The sequence below is a fragment of the Pinus tabuliformis genome, chromosome 3_2 (assembly GCF_031772625.1).
Source record: "Pinus tabuliformis cultivar Carrire ecotype Pingquan chromosome 3_2, CPIR1, whole genome shotgun sequence".
Lineage (NCBI taxonomy): Eukaryota > Viridiplantae > Streptophyta > Pinopsida > Pinales > Pinaceae > Pinus > Pinus tabuliformis.
The window spans coordinates 560998686-561000989 of record NC_142302.1 but is presented as its reverse complement, the minus strand read 5'-3'; the positions used below and the strand labels follow the sequence as shown (position 1 = coordinate 561000989).

Here is a 2304-nt window from a genome sequence, read left to right as displayed (position 1 = left end):
TAGCCAAGGCATCCAAAATATTCCGCCCTTTTAGAAAAGCATGTTGATCCTTAGTGAGGAAGGAGGCCATAGTTGCTTTTATTCTTTCAGTAATAATTTTTGTGATGATTTTAAAGGAAATGTTGCATAATGAGATCGGTCTAAAATCATGAAAGGATTTCGCATCCACCCTTTTAGGAATTAGAGCAATCAGAGTGGATGTTGTGATGTGGTGAATACTGCCAGTCATTCTAGATGCTTCAACCATCCTCAGTAAATCTTGCTTAATGATATCAAAAAAATGAGTAAAAAATTCTATTGTCCAACCGTCCGGGCCTGGGAATTTGTCCTTTTTAAAGGCCTTCAACACTCCAACAAGTTCATTCTCTGTAACTGGCTAAAACAGGGACTCAATTTTATCATCATCAAACATTTGAGGAACCAAGTCGATACCCCATAAAATGTCCTGAAAAGCACCGCCATCCCTTCTTCTATATTGACTCTTAAAATGTCTTACAGCTTCCCTTGAGATGTCTTGTTGAGAGACGAAGAATCCCCCCTTTCCATCACTTATCTTCCATATGGTGTTTTTCTCGCGTCTGGCGTTTGCATATTTACGAAAGAACTTTGTGTTCCTGTCCCCTTCTTTGAGCCATATTTCCCTGCTTTTGAGCCTCCATAAAGATTCTACCTGTTTCAGAAAAATATGTTTTTTTCTTTCGAGCTCTCTTATGCGACATTTCAAGCTAAAAGGACAAGAGTTTGCATCCATATATTTTAAAATGTTGTCTAGCTCCCGTTGTTTTTCCTGAATCGCCTGCCTGTCCTTTTTCATTTTTTCAATTTGCCATTCTTTTACCACCTTTCTCACAACAACCATCTTGTCTCTAAAAGTAAAAAACAGGGGAGACATAGCTCTAGAAGATAAATCCTTCCATGCTTTGGTGATGGTACCATTAAAAGCTAGGTCTTCTAAACATGTTCTATTGAATTTAAATGGGTACCCCTTTCTGAATCCTTTTTCCCGCCAGCTGAGAAGAATTGGTCTATGGTCAGATGCAAATGCATTCCCAACTGATGAGAATGGCATGCCCAATTTATTTATAATGCTTACATGCACTATAAACCGATAAATCGTTTTGGCAATATAGGCCTTTTCTGCTCTACCATTATCCCACATTGGTTTCATTTCCGATGGGGTGATATCCACAAGGTTCTTGTTCAGAAGTTCAAACTTTATGCGGTCTACAAGCGGATCCTTTTTTCTGCAACATCCCCAGCATTCATCAGAGCTTAATGTTACGTTTAAGTCGCCTGCAATCACCAGAGATTCAATATCAAAAATTTCTGAGGCAAAAAACTTCTCCCAGAAAGGAGTCCTATTCTTATAAGGCGCATAGGTGTTTAAAATATTTATAGGGAAGCCTTTTCCCCTGATAGAAGCTGAGATAATAATGCCAGCAAAACACTTGTAAGCTTTGGCTCTGATCCATTGAGGATCCCATAATGCTGCCAACCCCCCTGACAGACCTCTTGCCTCTGAGGCTACCAGATACCATGAAGGGAACATTTTCCTAAAATAAGAAATGGAAACATGGCTACTGTGCATAGTTTCTTGGATTAAAATTATTTTCGGCCGAGCTGAGTAGAAAATATCCTTTAGCGCTAAAAATTTTAGGTCTGCGCCGAGACCTCTAATATTCATAGATATAATGAATGTCATTTGGAAGATTCTCCAGCCGCGCTTGCTCTAAGAGGCTGAGACTTCGACATATCATAAATGGGAACATCGACCAGAGATAGGTTCCTTACCCCACTGTCTGTAACAGTAGTCCTCCCCCTAAAATGTCTGCTACCTCCCCTGTGCTTCTTTCTCACAGTTATATTCTTTGCAGAAACCGGGCTAATGAAAGGAGAAGCAGGATTCCTTGGTTTATGGATAGTTAATGGCTCCAGCTCGAGAGATTTTCTGCTAAGGAGAAAGTCTAAATCGTTGTCACACAAATTAGTTGGAGATGAAGCTGGGGAATTTACAGGAGTGACAGCCACAATTGGCTCTTTTCCTTTCTTCGATGATAAAAGATTTTTATCAGGTGTCGGTGATGAGGACGAAATAGGAATGGGGAGGGACCCCAGAGAGAAATCCTTAAGCTGAAAAGGCACAGGGGAAGGAACGGCTTTATCATCTCTTGGTTCCGGAATGGGCGTGCATTGAAAAGCTATAGGTCTGCTCATCATAGGGCAATCAAACTTAACCGGGCTACCAGGTCTGGCTTCGGGATTCTGAGAAAAGTCCTGTGACAATACCCACAGAGATGAGGAAAC

General features: G+C 40.8%; 1 protein-coding gene across 1 annotated transcript; it reads right to left on the bottom strand.

Moving 5' to 3' along the window:
- Nucleotides 1–376: 376 nt before the first annotated feature.
- LOC149181754 (uncharacterized) lies at nt 377–1549 on the bottom strand. The gene has a single exon (XM_089414310.1). It carries the CDS (start codon nt 1547–1549, stop codon nt 377–379), a length of 1173 nt encoding a protein of 390 aa, XP_089270436.1.
- Nucleotides 1550–2304: the final 755 nt, after the last annotated feature.